Source organism: Phaseolus vulgaris, chromosome 7 (genome assembly GCF_000499845.2).
Source record: "Phaseolus vulgaris cultivar G19833 chromosome 7, P. vulgaris v2.0, whole genome shotgun sequence".
Taxonomy (NCBI): domain Eukaryota; kingdom Viridiplantae; phylum Streptophyta; class Magnoliopsida; order Fabales; family Fabaceae; genus Phaseolus; species Phaseolus vulgaris.
In genome coordinates, this window is record NC_023753.2 from 21,048,268 (window position 1) to 21,065,543 (window position 17,276).

At 34.0% G+C, this 17,276-nt stretch overlaps 1 protein-coding gene across 1 annotated transcript; it reads right to left on the minus strand.

Annotated features, from left to right (window-relative positions):
• Positions 1-1,349: 1,349 nt before the first annotated feature.
• On the minus strand, positions 1,350-5,875 carry LOC137828412 (uncharacterized). The gene is made up of 6 exons (XM_068634979.1): positions 5,679-5,875; positions 5,485-5,602; positions 3,197-3,434; positions 3,061-3,090; positions 1,801-1,926; positions 1,350-1,719 (listed from the first exon to the last, which is right to left on the minus strand). Exons 1-6 carry the CDS (start codon positions 5,765-5,767, stop codon positions 1,595-1,597), a joined length of 726 nt encoding a protein of 241 aa, XP_068491080.1. The 5' UTR covers positions 5,768-5,875; the 3' UTR covers positions 1,350-1,594.
• Positions 5,876-17,276: the final 11,401 nt, after the last annotated feature.

The window sequence follows — 17,276 nt, forward strand, 5'->3', positions numbered from 1 at the left end:
TTTTCTTTTCTCTTTAATAGTTGTGGTTGATAATCAATATGGAAATTTATTTTTCTCTCAGGCTTCATGATAAGACTACAGACAAGACAAGGTCTTAGACAATTTAGTTTAGTTTGGAAAATTAATTACACTTAAAACATTCTCTTTTAAATTTTCATGAGTTTAATAATTTAGCTGAGAAATCTAGGATTCATGGCAAATAATTACTTTAATTAAGTTGATTCTCATTAGATACTCATAACGTTGAATGATTGTAAAGTTTTCCTTTAAAGATATATTATATATAAACACAGCTAATATTTACTACACTTTTATTATATCCTATTTTATATATGATACAATATATTGAGATTTTTTTATTGCCAATAATTGTAAATACCTAAGTTTTTTCAGGAATTAAAATATGAATTATGTTAGAAGAATTTTGCCTTTTTTTCAATATTGTATTCTTATTTGAGGACTATTTACCTTAGAAACTCATGGTTTTACCATAATCAGGTGTGAGAGAGACTCTTTGCAATATTAGAAATGAAGAAAGTTATCAGAGAGAAATAAAAAAACTTCTCCACTTATCTACTCGTTTGTTGATGTTGCAATTTTAGTTAGGTAGGTTCAGTAGTGAATTTAGACTTTGTCATATAGAATTTCTTAAGAAATTAGGTAGATAAATAAGAAGATCTAGAAGTATGTGATAAAATAAAAATACGTTTAGATAAACTACTTCCTAAACATCTATAAAGTATAATACTGGAAAGGAAAATAAAATAAAATAAAATAGCTTTCTTCATAAACCAAATTTCAGTTTATAAAAAATATCTCATTTTTTTAAAATGCTTATGAAGAAGTCTGTTCAAAATAGACTTCAATTTGTATATAACTTTTAAATTAGTGGTCATAAAAATTAACAAATGTATCATATATGATAATTTATAATTAAAAATAATCCATACTGACATTACATTTACTCAGTAAAGAAAATCTGTAATAATTGCTTTAGGAAAATAATAAAGTAATAATAAGAAATTTATATAATAGTAATAAATAATATTAAAGTATAAATTCATATAGCTTTGATTTACTTTATTTACAAGAACCGAATCGATGGGAACACATAAACTCCCGTTACTTGATTCAAACTAGATTGAAACTTTTATTTACATGAAAACAATCTACATACACAAACTTTGTTACTGGCATTTCTATATCCCAACCATACATACACTTGCAACATTTTAAAACACATAATGACACTGCTGAGTCATCTTTATAGGTTAATTTTAACCTTAATAGGATTCTGTTTGGAGTGAACTTCAAGCATTGTGCTAAGTCATTACTACTGATAAGGACAATTAACATGACAACATAGATATATGTACTATATTCCAAGTTCTTTTGAAAATCACTACAATCATTAACTTTAGTTTTTTTTTTTCAAATAACTGAGGCACAGAACATTTTCAGCATATGCCCTTAAAGTGAGCTAATTACATTGAAGTGAAAATAACTACACTTTGTGTGACTTGCCTGCATGGAGTAAAAGGCTCAAGAGTACATTGGTATGAAAATTCCTCTCAAACACATGTAAAATGCCCAATTAATGCCAATCTATTATTCCCCCGAGTGTGGTGGATCCCACCCCTTCCCATACTTCATTGGAACCCAATTGCTCATTGTCAACACCTTCCATGTCGTAATCCCACCAGCCATGGCCATTCGCATCTGCTCCAAAAAATTGTAAATTATAATGTCTAACCTTTCAAACCCATTGTCTAGACACAAAATATACGTAAGCAATCATACAGTGATTATAAAGAGGCCTTGGCCTTTTGTTGCCAGACCCATTCTCGATTTGTCTTTTTGGCTTCAACTTTGATTCGCCTCCAAGGACTACTACATGCTTTCGTGCAGTTTGACTCTCCTTTCCACCTATGAAATGCCACGAAATGAAAAACCAAAACCTTCGCAGAAAAGGTCTAGCATGCCTTTATATTGATTCAGATATCATTGTTCAGTTGGAGACCTTGTAGCATCTTTATGTTGGAAGTTTCTCAAAGAACCGTAAACAGTGTAAAAAGTACTTGTTTGTCTTGTTTTTATCGCTGTCCATTTAATCTCAAACACTCCTAGTACATGGTTTCTGGATATATTTTCAGGCAAGCTATATTACATTCACCCCAGTTTTCCAGTAACTAGTCCTAAGAGTGAAAAGTGAAAACTACGTTATGGTCAAAATGTGTCAGCAATCAAGTCAAACGAAGCAAGTTTCTAACCGTTACCACGAATCGCAAAACCAAGCTAGCCACAGCAGAAAGGTGTTTTTAGGATATTGACAACAACCATCTTCTCCTAATACCCCGATAATGTTGTCTACTTTTGTTTCACTTTCAAGGCGAAAAGAATATTTAATAGATGTAAAATATTGTAGTATTTAAACAAAAATATCGTACATCTTTTACTTGTTGCGATAAATTATTATTGTAGCAATTGTTAAATATGTATAGGTGGAAAACAATAATCAATGATAGTCTACATTTGAAAATTATCATTAGTTTTGAGAAAAAAAAAACATCAATAGATAAGTAACAAAGGTGGTAATTCATAAACATAAAGTCAAATAGAGCTTCTCGACCATGACAAAATACTTGTGAAAGTCTCAATTAAAAGCAACGCAAGGTTAGGTTCCCACTTCTCACCAAACTCAGGCCGAACATACAAAAATACTAAATTAGGTTAAATCATACTAAATAGTAAAGTTCCCAAAGGAAAGCTGATGCCTTGGGCAAGGGGGAAAATGACGAAATCAGAGACCTAATTATATTTGATTTTCCAAAGATGGATTTAAATAGGTTCTCAGTAAAGATTTGAAGCAAGATAGACAACCAAATTTTCTTATAACATTAATACATGCTTTTAGGCAAAGAAGCTAATGTGCAACATTATTCAGGGAAGGTTCAGGCAAATAGTACTGTAATTGGAATACTGGTTTGAAAATTCCAATCAGGATAGTGAATAACATGTAAAATAGTAAATGTAAGAGCATTGATAAATAAATCTTTTTACCTCGGATCTGGCTTTCAGATAGTGGATATTCTGCACACATAAAAGGAAAGTAAAACAAGATAAACGTAAAATACGCTAAATTTAACTTTTAAGAACCCCGGAAAGGTCAAATTTGTTAGGACAGGGGGAGGCAAACCTTCAAACCGGATTTTCCTTTTCTTTGAGTCTTGATTGTTATCCGCAACTGAATTTTCTAATTCATCAACACCAATTTGCCTGACAAAGTCTCTTTTGTCCTCTTCAGTGTGCTTGAAGCTTTCAAAAATCACCTTACTATCATTGTTACTGTTTCCCTCCTTTTCAACTTTTTTGACAGTTCCATTTTCCTCCCATTTTCTTAAGCCGAGAGGTGACAGAAAAGGCGTCGATTTCCCCTAAAAAATAGAGAATTTCATGAATAAAAAAAGCAACTTTTATTGTGTTTAGACCGGAGAAAACGTGCAAATTATCTAATAACATATTATGTAATACATCCTCTCAATAACCGATTGGAAGAGTTTACAGAGTTCTCCATGATAACAAGTGAAATACATAAAGAAATCAAATGGGTTAAAAAAACACAAACATGATTAGTAGCGTCAAAGTCAATGATCAAACTGGTTTTGTAAGAGTTAGCATTCATATGTATAGATCCAATTTGATTAACTTGTGGTTGATTCACAGTTTTGATGTTATTGGACTACTAAAGAAGGTCTATAAGAGCTTGATACTACTGTGTTGTTATGCGTATGTCACCACCATTGTCTTTATTCGTTTGTTTCTTGTTGTGATTGAATTATACTATGAAATTGAGCAGTCTTGTTAAAATATTTGTGGCATGGTGGATATCCATGCTTCCGATTGCAGACTTCAATGTGACTGGTTTTCCCTCAAAGACTGCAGGCTTTTTTGTTGGAATTGTATACGTTTTTGAAATTCATGCTTCCTATTGCAAACTTCAATGTGACCTGTTTTTCCACAATGAGTGCAGACTTTTTTTGTGGGAATTGTAAACATTTTTAAAAAAATTGTTTCCTAGGATGGAAGGAAAGTCTGTTTGTTGTAATACATTGCTTCAGTATGACCAACAGAGATTTAATGTTGTTATATTTATCGTTCAGCCTCGAAGGAATTGCATAGTCTGATCCTCATGTTTTCCTCTTAACTATATGGAGAGAACATCACAAGAACACTCGTTTTCACATATGCAAATAAGTTTTGGGCGATTATTATCTAACTCGTCCCATATAATTCTCAACTTGATAAAACACTGTTATAGACAAATCACCTTAATTGAGAGAAGCATCTTCCGATTGAAGTCTACACACACGAAGAAGATCTCTTTGCAAATATCTGCCCTTAAGATTATTCCAAATATAATTGCAGAATCCATCCAAATAATGCTTTGCTAAATAGTAATCGAAAGTGAATGAATGATCCAAGAAGCAACCATCTTGTTGCAATGGTTCCAGGCAGGGCAATTAGCATTTGTTCTTGATGGCAGAGAATGATTTCTATTTATGAATTCTACCTTATTCTTGGCACTAAGGAACCTACTCCAAGGCTGGTAGTTGTTAAAAATCTAAAAGTGGAGAAACAATGGCTGCGTAGAGTTTTCATTTGGATGAAGATACAAGAAGCTATGCACCAACTGTTCTTCTCCCATTTGTGGCGATCAAGGAAGGTAGCAATAACATATAGTATACAATAAATCCTCTCAAGAATCGATTGGAAGAGTTCATGGAGTTCTCCATGTTAGCAAGCGAAAGATGTAAAAAGGGAAAAAGAGAGAGAACCAAAAAAAAAGAGCACATATGTTTTTATCAATGTTCTGCCAAAGACAGGCAAGATGTTTATATATACAGTGAAAACAAAAAGAAAAACTAACTAAACAGAGCGTAACTAACTAACAAATAAGATAGTCTAAACAGACAGACTAGATGGTCTAATATAAAACAAGATGGTCTATCAACAGAACAAACTAGAGAATTTAGTAAAAATAAACAAAGTAAAGGATCTAGTGTTAGATAATCTACTCAAACAAATGGAATGGTCTAGTAGAAAATCATCTATACAAAAACTAGACTCTCTAGCGGAAGACGTCTAAACAGAAACTAGCCTAGCGAAACGCCGTCTATATAGAAACATAACATTCTAGGGAAAGACTTTCTGTACAAATACTAGAGAGGGTCTACCAAAAGACAATCTAAAGAGAAAAAAACAGCGCAAAAAAGAGTTTGAAAGAGTTTATCATTGTGATTTTTTTTTTATGAAATAAAGATGTTCACGATTACATAACTTAAATTCTAGAACGTAGATTAAACTTGAACTATGCGCAACTGATCCAAAAATTGCTAACCAGTTAAGGAAACAATTTTACCATCTAATTTTAATAAACGAAAATAAAATTATTAAAAAAAGAAGAAGAAAATGATAGAAAATAACCGGGACGGGTTGTGGAAGATGAGGAGATTTTTGCTGCTTGAAGGAGAGGAAGTTTGAAAGCGAGGAATGCGAGGTATCGCTCTTGTGTGAAGCTTGACTTCTCACGCTTCCTTCAGAACTGCTTCAAGCAAAAATGCTTCATCACAAAATTAATCAAACTTTTGAAGTTTAGGAACGAAACAGAGGTGACTCACAGAGGATTGCGTGGTGGGAAATTGCGGAACGCTGAAGCAATGGTTCGCTGCCCGAAAGCCCTAATTGACGTTTCGTTGTTTGAGTTCATTGCATTCGTAAAAACGCCCACAACACCACAATTTCAATTCCTTCTATTTTTTTTTTCTTTTCGTTCCTTTTTTCGATTAAGCAAATCGAATGGGCAAACTCGTGTTTTGAGAGACACTCGTAAAAGTTTTTTCCGGGAAAGTGGTCAAATTCAAAATTCTCTCCCTCCGCGCCAAAAGAAAAATTCAAATATATATATCACTATTTACGTACTTATTTGGATTGGTTTGAAGGAGACAAATTGTCCTATTCAGTTATTTTAACTTTTTCTTTCATTGTTAAAATAATTTAAATTCAAATAAGTATAAAAAACATTAAATTAAATTTATTTTTCTTTTAGATTTAATTTATAACAAAAAAATATTAAATAATCTCCAAACAAAACAAGTATAATTCCGTTAAATGTTAAAAAAATAGTTTTGTTAGTTATAATAACCGTATTCAACTCTACTAGGATTTCAATGAAAATTTCTTATATCTGCATAAGAAAAATATTAAATATAATTAAAGTATCAAATATCTTATTTATAAGTTGTTCTATTACTAATAGCACAATATTTTTTCAAATATACAATTTTGAAAATAAATGTATACGGATTGATAATTACACACTATATATATTAGAATTATCTATATATATGTGTGTGTTTTAGATTTTATTTTGTTTCTGTTTCTTGAAAGTTTTTTATTTGATATTTGGTCCCTATATTTTTTTTCTTGGGTTTTATTATTTGTTTCAATTCATTATAAATGTTTTAGTTCTTACAACATCTTTATGTTGAAATAATAATAATAAATATATTAATATAATAATTAATTAAACGAAACATTAAAAAAAATAAAGTTATTACTAATATTTTTAATTATTTTATTTTTGTATTTGTTTTTGTGTATCAAAGGAGCATAAGCATGAATAAGATGTGGAATAATTAGAAGCATCGGAAATATTGAATGAACATAAGGTACACACAGATTTCACCTACATTGTTCGAAGTCAAATATTTATTGAATTTTAACTTTATGTAATTTTATAACTTCAACTCAATAAAATACAACAGTTTATTCATACTTCATTTACTTGTTGCTCAGTTATCGAATTAAATTAAGACTGTGTTTGTCTTTTTATTCGTTAGTCTGAAGATGAGTTAAGAATGTTGGATGAAATAGAAAGAAAAACTACATTTTCAAATTAATTAAGAAGAAAAGAGTTTTATTTTTATTTTTATGCTTTTTATCATTGCCTTTTTTTCTCCGTGTTATAAATGCAGATGATAATCTTCTACTCTCAAATATGTCGCTCTTTTTGACCGTAGAAGTTTGAGCTGAATCTAAAATTCCAAATGAGTTCTTTGAAAAACTTAGCAATGGGTAGACTATGAACAGAAATAACATTTTATTATTTTATTTTATTTTTCTTTTTTCTAAGACAACATGAACATACACTCCTATTGCCTATTTAAATATTTTTTGAAAATCAAGTTGTCGTTGTTTTTAAAGTCAACACCATCATTTCATCAAATATATTAATGAAAGGTTCACTAACAAGTTAGTAATAGTTTTTTATTTATTATTATAGTAGTTTTATTGTCAAATTGATGGTCTCAATCATATTTGTTAAGAAAATGATAATTAATTTTTACATCTTTGTGTAAATATAAAAGGCACATTTATAGAAGGAAAAAATAAAATAGAACAAAATAAAATAATGACACGAATAATTTTTAACATACAATTTTTTCAACTTGAGAAGTAGAAACTCACATAATCTGATTTAGAAAATGTATTCAATATGAAAGTAGGATTATAATATTTGTTTCTTTCACTTTATGAGAACAACACGTAATATCACACAATTAGGATGAAATACAATGTCTTTTTAGTCGCTCACTAGGATTTATAATGTCACACTATGGTGGATATCAATTATCATTTACTCTATATGTTGTTCTTCTCACTTGTTTGTTTTTCTCTTCCTCATGAATTCTCTTTATATAGAGAAAAAGATAAATAATTGTTCATAAAAAGACAATAGATAATTAATATTTGTTACATTTTCAAGATACCTTGAAAAAACTATATTCTACTTTATAGGTTGAACTTCATAGTCTTCAAGAGTTAAGGTATAATTCTAAGACTTTGGAATGACCATCCTTGAATATAATCAATGGATCACTTATCAAGATTCATTGATCATGGTCTCCCATTAATTAAGGAGGGATTTCAAACAAATCTCTCCCTCCATGACTTAATTTAGGGGTATTATTAATTCAGCTACCTACAAGCGTCTGTTAGCTTCTTAATTGAAATTGTATTGGTCAACATGTCAGACCAGTTGTCATCCGTATGAATCTTCTTTAGCTGTAACTCACCATCCTCCAAAGCATATCTAATGACAACAATAATCAATGTGCTTTGTTCGAGAATGAAATGTAGGATTCTTAGCTAGGTGGGTTGCACTTTGGTAGTTACCCTCAAATATCTCTGGTCTTGTGCAAATCATGACATACATTAGGCTTCCTATCACAAAAAATTGTAGACAATTTGCTCATTTATTTATTTTTTTCTTCTTCACTGGTCAGACATTGCATTGTGCTTAGCTTGAAATGTTCAACAAGTGCAACACTAACAGGTTTTTCCTTATCCATGTTGAATATCTTAATAACTTTCTCAATGTACTTTTCTTGTGATAGTCATATCAACTTCTTGGAACGATCTCTAATCACATTCATCCCATGGATCTGCTTTGCAGAACTTGAGTCTTTCATGGCAAAAGACTTGCTTAAAGCGTTCTTCAAACTAGCAATATTGGTTTAATTTTGTCCAATGATCAACATATCATCGACATATAATAGTAGGATAATAAAGTTTTCATCTTCATACCTCTTGATGAACACATAATGGTCACCATTTGACTTCTTGAAACTATTTGTGGTCATAAAGGATTCCAACTTCTTATACCATTGTCTTGGTGTTTACTTCAGACCATACAAACTCTTATTCGGATGATACACCAAGTGTTCCTTGTTTGGTTCTTTATAGCCCTTTGGCTGCTCCATATAATTTTTTTCTTTGATGTTTCCACGTAGGAAAGTTGTTTTGACATTGAATTGTTCAACTTTTAAGTTTAGGCTAGCTGTTAGACCCAATGTTAATCTTATGGAGGAATACCTTATCACTGGTGAGAATATCTCATCAAAATCAACTCATTTCTTCTTATTGCACCCTTTCACAACAATTCAATGTACCTTGGTCTCAAGCTTCCTTCTTTAGTTTTAAGATTGTACACCCTTTTTTTTCAAGCCTTTTTCTTCCTTTGGGTAGCTCTACCATATCATAAGTATGATTTTCATGTAAAGAGTTTATCTCTTCTTACATAACTTTGATCCACTCTCCTTTTTCAGTGTGAAGAAAGAAAGGGAAAATCACGTTGACAACTTGGTTTTACCATGGTACCCTCCATTTTTGTGGTTCACCTTGGGTGTGTGTGGTGGTGTTGTGTTGCTTTGGTGGTGGTTGGTTGCCATTCAAAAGTGTTACAAAGAGTTAAGGAGCCATGAAAATCCAAGAAATAAGCACATTGGTGAATGAAGCATGGATAATCGATTCTCCAAAGATCGATTATGGTTGGTATTTTAGTTGATAATCAATGTTCCAAAACTCCATCATTGATTATGGTTGTTTTTTTTTTACTTCATAATCGATTATGCATTTCTTTTATTCAATTTTGTTCTCGCCTGCTCGAGGTCGGTCGGATTCTGGATGAGCTCCTGTTGGTTCTCCTTCAAGCTCTAGGTTGGAATCTGGATGAACTCTTGTTGGTCTCCCTTCAAGTTTTAGCCAACCAACCTTCAGAGAACGAGGGAGGCTCCTCTTGCGAATACACTCTGACGTTCAAGTCAGTAAGAGCACAAAATATTGTGTATATATTGAATATAATGCAAAGATGCGAGTTGAGATACTCCCTGTGGGTGGTTGTCTATTTATAAGTCTTATTGGGTTGGATATTTGACTCTGGTTTCTCCAAGCATTAATGTGTTATATTATGGTAACTTTGCATAAAATACGAACATCATGTATATAAATCAGAGTATTTCTATCATATAATTGGAGCATTTATAAAATATAATAAGGGATATTAGGCAAGTAAATTAGAGCATTTATATGATATAATTGGGGATATTGTACATGTAATTATAACATTTATTATATGCGAAAGTTACGTTAATTAGGTTTTGATGTGAGTGTTTTCTCTTGATACCATTGATGTTGAATTAATGATATGGGTTATTAGGCTCAAACTGTCACATTCTGGGTCAACTCGGTTGATCCCATGAATTACCTGATGGGCCAAGCAGCTCGATCCAATTCCTAGCAGTTCAGGACAATACACAGAGTGGGTTTAATCGACCATATTCCTAGTAGTTCCGGCACGATACACAGCCCCCCAACCTTGGGGTGAGCTCGCGAGGCACAAAGGTTGAGTTCCAAATTTCACTTATACGTAGGAGCATAATTGGTTGGTTGGTTTGATTGACAATATTTCTAGCAAGTACAAGGTGGTACACAAAGTGGAGGAGGTCAGTCTGCTCGACCTAGGACCACGAACTGCCAGAATGGAGGAGGTCGGCTGACTCAATTTTCTCACAATTTAGGCCTAAATGGAATATATCTGACTTGACATTGATCGATATGAGTTTGATCGAATCCAGGACAACAAACAACCTTCTAGCTTTGAGACAAACTAGCGAGGTGAAAAGGCTTGTCGAAAACATTTGCGACTAAGTCCGACTGTTCAATACATTTGTCTTGAATAGTAGTATAAGTTTTTATATGAGAAAGATCAAGTTAAAAATCAAACCTGAAATTTGATCAGCACATGTGTGCGAGCATTTGTCGAAGTCGTTTGCGGTTAAACTCGATCGCTTGTTGGATCTAGCTTTGGAAAACAATATATTTTTAAGAAATAAATGGTCTATCCTTTGGCGAGGGTGTGGGTTCGGTTGGGTAGCTCGGTTCTAAGTTGATTATGAGTTGCTTCGAAGTTACTATTGATTGAAGATGCCCAGATCCGATATGGGGGTAGCTCGGTTCGGTTTTTGTTCCAAGTTGCTTGTCGATCGCGAACTCCCGGGTCCGATGTAATTGGATAGGCAATTAGATTGAAAACTCTAGGTTGTTTTTTATCGAATCACTCAGATTTAAACTCTGGGTTGGTGCCGACCAAACTGCTCATGTTCGTTATTGTGGTGACTAGAATAAAAAACCTAAGTTGGTGCTGACTGAAAAAATCATGTTCGTTATTGTAGTGACCAGATTAAAAACTTTGGTTTGTTGCCCACCGAACTGCTCAGGTTCATTATGTTGAACCAAGTGGTGTTCAATGTTTTGAAGAATCCAAATCCTTTGAAGGATGATGAAGCCTCTGCTTTGCTTGATGTTGTTGTGCTGGTTTAAGCTTTGTTCTGGGGTAGTTTAATGTTGTAATCAACCTTTAGATTAAATCTCAAAGCAAATAGCATCTCAATTTTAACAAAGCAAAATGTTTTTCAAACTAAGTTGAAACAACCGATTGTTTTGTCGAAAAAACCGATTGTTTACACTTAGGTGTTTTGAGAAAGTTTGAAAACTGTTTTTGAATGGTGAATTTTGTTAAGTAACAAAACAACCGATTGATTCGAGGAAACAATCGATTGTTTGTTTTGAAACCATAACAGAAAAACTGTTTTCTTTTACTGAGCTTTAAATGCTTTAACTGAATACGCTCCAGTCATTAAATGCTTTGACCAATCTGTTTTAAATGCAATTAAGAGTTTGTTAAGATTTGACAACAAACTATATTCTTAGATATATTCTGAAAAACTGTTTTTAAGTTTTAAGAATCTTGAAACAAAGTTTTGATCTAAGAGTTTTTAAAAGGAGTTATGAGATTGCTTAAGAGTTGAGAGATTGATCAAGGTGCTGAATAGGATTCTACTTGTATTGATTTCAGATTTTCATCTGTAACAAGTGTAATCTTTGTAAACTGCTGAACAATTCGTGTGTGTGTTTTGCTGAGATTGGTTGTGTGTTCTTGAGGTGTTCAAGATCAACAATCTTAGTGTTGGCCAAGGAGAGTGTGTTTCTTGAGGTGTTCAAGGTCATTCTCTTGGTTGTGGTGTAAGTGATCAAGTGGTGATTGCTTAGTGGATATCCTCAGGGTTTCTGAGAAGACTGGATGTAGCTCTTGTTTGGAGTGAACCAGTATAAACAACTGTGTACAATTTCTCTATCCCTATCTCTTTAATTTAGTTTTGTTATTTTGGAATTGGTATAAACAACGATTGTTTCGCTAAAACAACCGATTGTTTTTCCAGCTTTGTGCTTTTGCTATTTGTTTTGGAAAAACTGAATCCTTAATCAAGGTTCTATCAAAGAATTTTCATTCTAAGTTTAAAAGTTTTCAAAAATCCTTCTTAAACAATTCACCCCCCTCTCGTTTAAGGCCATATATTCTAACACATTATTGTAGTGACCAGATTAATAACTCTAGGTTGGTGCCGACCGAACAACTCTTGTTCGTTGTTGTAGTGACCATATTTAAAACTCTGGTTTGTTGCCCACCGAACTGTTTAGGTTCGTTATTGTAATGACCAAATTAAAAACTCTGGGTTGGTGTCGACCAAACAACTCATGTTCATTATTGTAGTGACCAGATTAAAAACTCTGGGTTATTAAGATATATGCTAAAATTTGGAAAACTGACAACTTTTATTAGGATAAATATGACCTCATAAAAAAACCTTGAGAAAACCATCAAAAAACTCAAGGGAAAAGAGTGTCGTACGACTATTACACGAATGTTTATAGATGAAAAACATTAAACAATTAACTAAAGTAAAAATTTATATTTGAAGCATTCCAAGTTTGAGGGATGACTCTATCGTTTAGGGTTATCAGACTGTTCTCATAATAGGGCGAGTGGAGGCGATGGTAATCGTGATGTATCTCTTTGTTCGCTTTCCTTTTAGGCCACATACCTATTATCCGACCGCTTGAAAATTGTCTTGGACGAACTCGGCTAAGCTTCCCGAATCTTCTCCTTGTATCTCCCTTCACCCTGTTGTTCGTTTCGACTTCTTTTGTTGCATGGCCTCTTCGGTTATTATGTGGATTGAGGCTCGTTCCTTGACTTCCATCAATAACATCGACCTCTCTCTGAGTAGGGAGTCATTGAAAAGGTTCGTCCGTAAACCTTTTACGAACGCGTCCACCACCATTTCGTCCCACGGGTTCTGGATGCATACTGAACCTCATAAAAACGATTAAGGTACTCCTTTAGGCGTTCTTCCCCTTTCTTCCTTATGTGAGAAAAGGTTGGCCATCCGTGGTGGTTTCACGATATTGGTCGCGAATTGTTGCTTGAATAGTTGGGAGAACTCCTAGAATGAGTTTATTGTTCCATCTGGGATTCCGTTGAACCATTTTAAAGCCATCCCGATAAAAGTCACCTGCAACATCTTGCATCTGACCACGTCTGAGCCCCCCCGAAATCAGCATTTGAGCTTGGAAAAACTTGAGGTGGGTCTTGGGGTCCTCGGTTCCCGAAAAACGGGGCATCTTGGGCATTATGACATGCGGTGGGATGGGCTCCTCCATGATAGCCTAGTTGAACGGTGGGGTCCGCCCTCATTCTCCTCCCATCTAGATCGGTGAACACCTGTCTCGTTTGTCCCCGAATGTCCTTCTCAGATCTTTATTTACTTTTTGCAACTCCCTATTTGTTCTGAGGGCTTCCTCCATCATTCGCCTCGAGACCTCAACATCGTCCCTTAGCCTCTGTTGTTCAGCCAGGGATTCCTCACGAAGGCGCTCCTACTCAGCTTGGAACTTCTGAACTCTTATTCTTGATTCCTCATATTCGCGTTGCAAAGCCTGCATTACCTCTACAACCTGTTGCAGAGTAAACGCCTCTCGTGACTTTTCTTTAAGATAATCTTGGACGTGGGAGCAATTTTTATCGGGCCCCACGATGGACGCCAAATGTTCTCGTCGGCTCGAGGTCGGTTGGATTCTGGATGAGCTCCTGTTGGTCCTCCTTCAAGCTCTAGGTCAGAATCTGGATGAGCTCCTGTTAGTCTCCCTTCAAGCTCTAACCAAACAACCTTCAGAGAACGAGGGGGGCTCCTCATGCGATTATACTCTGGCGCTCAAGTCAGTAAGAGCACAAAATATTGTGTATATAGTGAATATAGTGCAAAGATGCGAGTTGAGATACTCTGTGTGGGTGGTTGTCTATTTATAAGCCTTTTTGGGCTTGGATATTTGACTCTGGTTCCTCCAAGCATTAATGTGTTATATTATGTTAACTTTGCACAAAATCTGAACATCATGTATATAAATCGAAGTATTTTGTCATATAATCAGAGCATTTATGCTATATAATAAGGGATATTGGCCAAGTAAATTAAAGCATTTATGTGATATAATTGAGGATATTGTGCAAGTAATTATAACATTTATTATATGCGAAAGTTACGTTAATTAGGTTTTGATGTGAACGCCTTCTCTTGATACCATTGGTGTTGAATTAATGATATGGGTTATTGGGCTCAAACTTTCACATTCTGGGTCAGCTCCGTCGGTCCTATGAATTACTTGATGGGCCAAGCAGCTCGGTTGGTCCCATGAATTACCTGATGGGCCAAGCAACTCGGTCGGTCCCATGAATTACCTGATGGTCAAGCAGCTCAGCCTAATTCCCAGCAGTTCGAGACGGTTAAGAGGGATTTTCGCAAACTTTGAAGGTATAATGAAAATCAATGCTGAATTACAGAGAAAAGAATCAGGAAACAAATACCCAAAATTGTTTTAAGATGATATCAGAAAAACAATCGGTTGTTTTGTCGAAACAATCGGTTATTTTTATCAGCAGTTAATAAAAACAACTTAAAACAAATATATGTGAGATCAGGGAGAGAGAGAATCACACAAACAAATTTATATTGGTTCACTCTTACACCAAGAGCTACATCCAGTCCCCATAAACCCAGCAACAAGGTCTTCAAGCTTTCCTCTTGAATTTGGAGACATCAAAACATCTTGTTCAATAATCTCCCCCTATTTGATGAAGACAAATCTCTGGTTTGTTTGTGTTGTTGTTTTTGAACTTGATAGATCCTGCAAAAACATAATTTGTGCATATACAAAGCAAGTATACCAACAGGATACCAAGGCACACAAACCAGTTTTCTGCATAAGCCTTTAAGCAGAAAAACCAGTTAAATAACCATAAAAACCAGTGCCAAAATGAGACTTGTGTGCAACAAAACTTATGGTGAATAAGAGCATGGTAGCAACATAATTTAAACCATGATAAAACCAGATAACACCATAGTGTAGCAACAACAATACAACACATAAAACCACACCATTCTCCCCCTATTTGTCTTCTCAAATAGAATGAAAGAAGGGATAAAATCAGGATTAAGAAAAACCATAATACTAGTATGTGTAGCAACACCATTGCAACAACAAACCTGTGATACCATATCAAAATTGCAGCAAAGATCTATGGTGTATTACAGCTATGACAACAACAAAATCAAAGTACCATAGACCCCAGAAATTTCAGCAAGGAGACCACAGTTTGTCCCCGTATCTTTTCTTCATCCAGCAGTCCAAGTTGGTCAAATGATTGCTCAAAAGGTGGATTTGGTAGAAATATTCTTTCTTCTGTTAAGAGCAAACCTTACAGACATTGCAAAGATACATTCACAAATATTCATCAACCCCATGAACACCAATGTGGTTGCCATTCATAAAAAGCTTTGAATTTCAAGGATGACAAAGAATATATCTCTTTATGATCTAATTCAGAGGCATAAAGAATGCATATTTGACTCATAATGGGTTATGAAAGAAAATAAACAGTTGTAATCATGCATAAGAAATAATAACAGCTTTATTCAAATGTGTCAGAGGTAAAACAATCGGTTGTTTCGTGAAAACAATCGGTTCTTTTTCTGAGACAACAAGAAAATGTTATTTTTCAAAGCAAATCATCTTTCAAAGTGATGGGAAATGCATAATGAAATACATTCATACCTTTGCATTACCTCAAGCATGTTTAGAATCTGATTTGATCTTATGAAGCCAAAAGCATAGAATGAACATATACAACTTACTTTACAAATACCAAACTGCCTTGGAGCTTGCTTAAGCCCATACAAGGCCTTTTCCAGCTTGTATACATGGTTAGGATGTTGATGATCTTTAAAGCCCGGTGGTTGTTCAACATAGAGTTCATCATTGATGATTCCATTGAGGAAAACACTCTTAACATTCATTTGAAACAATTTGAATCCTCTCATACAAGCAAAGGCCAGCAGCAACCTTATAACTTCTAATCTTGCAACTGGAGCAAAGGTTTCAACATAATATATGTCTTCTTCTTGATTATAACCTTTAGCCACAAGCCTTGCTTTGTTCCTTGTAATTACTCCATATTCATCCAACTTGTTTCTGAAAACCCATTTGCATGCAATGATGTTCTCCACTGAAAGATCCCTTGGAATTCTCAATTCCTTTGGTAACTCTTCCTATTGCAGAATTTCAACTGGTTGTTTCGCATAATCAATCGGTTGTTTTTCTGGACAGGATTCCAGCTTTTCCAAGGTGATGTTCTGCTCACTTTCTTCTGCATAAACCTTTGTAGAACCCTGATCACTATGAACGATTTCATCAAACACCACATGGACAGACTCCTCCATAGTTATAAGCCATCAACAACACCAAATCAGACTCTTTATTCTTGAAGTTTCTTTACATAGGTCATGAATTTTAACTTGTCAAGAATATGAGTAAGGTGTATATGCTCTTGAACCATAAGCATCACTTTGATCATTCTTCATCATAACACCAGTACTTGAAAGGTCTTGTAACACAAAATTGATGCATATACAAAGCAAGTATAGCAGCAAGATAACAAGACACACACAAACCAGTTTTTTGCATATACAACATTAGCGGAAAAATCAGAAAAATTGAAGTAATCAAGTGCTTTCAAGTGCAGAGAAGCAACAACATAATGCATCAGTTTTTAAAGCTATCTTATACAACCAAATCAAGCATAAACAGTTCCCCCTATTTGCTCTCACAAATAGACAATGAGAAGGGTTGTACAAAGCATAAATCAGAATGATAATATAGTAGACCAACAGTACAAACAATGTTGACATTTCAAGAATAGAAAATGATATAGAGCTTCCAAGAAAACAAGTGGATATAATTTTTTATTATCAAATTCTGAGGCACAATCAATGTATATTTGTCCAAAAGCAATATTTGAAAAAGAGAAATGGTTTAATCATGCATAAGCAAACTTGGTAGCATTATACAAAGATGCCAGAGGAAAAACAATCGGTTGTTTCCCAGAAATAATCGATTGTTTTACTGTGACAGCAAAAAGAACATTTTTCATAACCAAAAAAATATCTTTTAAATTGATGAAAATGCAGTATGCAATTTGTTCA